Source organism: Chaetura pelagica, unplaced genomic scaffold (assembly GCF_000747805.2).
Source record: "Chaetura pelagica isolate M959 unplaced genomic scaffold, ChaPel_1.0 scaffold24, whole genome shotgun sequence".
Taxonomy (NCBI): Eukaryota; Metazoa; Chordata; class Aves; order Apodiformes; family Apodidae; genus Chaetura; species Chaetura pelagica.
This window is the reverse complement of record NW_009953077.1, coordinates 3894599-3895655: the sequence shown is the minus strand read 5'-3', so window position 1 is coordinate 3895655 and position 1057 is coordinate 3894599. Positions and strand designations below refer to the sequence as shown.

The window sequence follows — 1057 nt, the reverse complement described above, 5'->3', positions numbered from 1 at the left end:
TGGAGCTGAGGAGCAGCCAAGCCACAGCACAAGCCCCTCACTGCCACGTGGCACTGAGTGGACCCTCTTATCCAGGCAACGAGGAAGGGCGCTTTCAGCTGCAGGGGAACACCCTCTTCTGCCTCTCTGATGACCTGCCTGAGACCCGTACCTTCGTGCTGCTGGTGGAGGTGTGGGGCCGCCCCAGTGTCCCCCGCCGCAGCACCATGGTGGCACTGGTGGTGCACATCACCCCCTGGAGCACCACGGTGCCACCCAGCACTACCACCCGGCACACGGTGAGCGCAGTCCACCATGAGATGCTCTCCGGGATCTGGCAGGCCCCCTGCCCTTGCCTGCTCCCTCACCGCCCCTTCTGCAGACCCTGTGGAAGGAGCCACTGGTGGTCACTCGTACGGACGTGGCGTGGCACCCACCAGCCTGGTTTGTGGTCATGCTGACCATCTCTGCTGCCCTGCTGCTGGCCACCCTGGGGTGCCTGGCCCAGAGCCTGCTGCTCAAGTGAGCCCCAGCCCCATGGCATGACATGGCATGGCACAATGGGCAAGGCCAGGGGCTCACAGCTGCCTTCTGTTCCTCCTGCAGCAACAGAGACCCTGGCAAGCTGCTCCTGAGCAAGAGGTGGGTGCTGCATGGCTGTTGCCAGGGCAAGGAGCAGCCATGCACATTGGCACAGGCTCCCATAGCATCCTAACAGGCAGCTGGGGAGACACAGCAAGTACCCCGTGTCTGGCTGTGGGTCACTGTACAGGGCAGCTCGCTCTGCCCCAGGGCAAGGGTGCAGCACTGAGAGGAGCCATGGGTGCAGAGATGGCGATTTGCCAGGGGAGAGCTGTGTCAGTGGCTGGGCTGGGGCAGCAGCTCTGCGGTGGGCAGGGTGGGATGGCACAGTGCTGCTGCAGGGCCGGGTCCTGGTACCGGGGCCGGGAGCCCTGATTTGCCGGGAAAGGCACCTCGGGAGGAGGCGAGCAGGCTGCGCACAACCCCCGGGAGGATGATCCGGCGGTGAGAGGCAGGGGGAGAGCCCAAGGGAGCGCTGGGGCCAGGCCAGACTGGG

General features: G+C 65.7%; 1 protein-coding gene across 1 annotated transcript in view; it reads left to right on the top strand.

Annotated features, from left to right (window-relative positions):
* CDHR4 (cadherin-related family member 4) overlaps positions 1-1057 on the top strand; it is a 10526-nt gene that overhangs the window by 8577 nt on the left and 892 nt on the right. The window contains exons 13-15 of the mRNA XM_009996951.1: positions 28-278; positions 362-501; positions 586-621. Of these exons, the coding sequence (XP_009995253.1) occupies positions 28-278; positions 362-501; positions 586-621 (427 nt within the window). The remainder of the gene's footprint in view (positions 1-27; positions 279-361; positions 502-585; positions 622-1057) is intronic.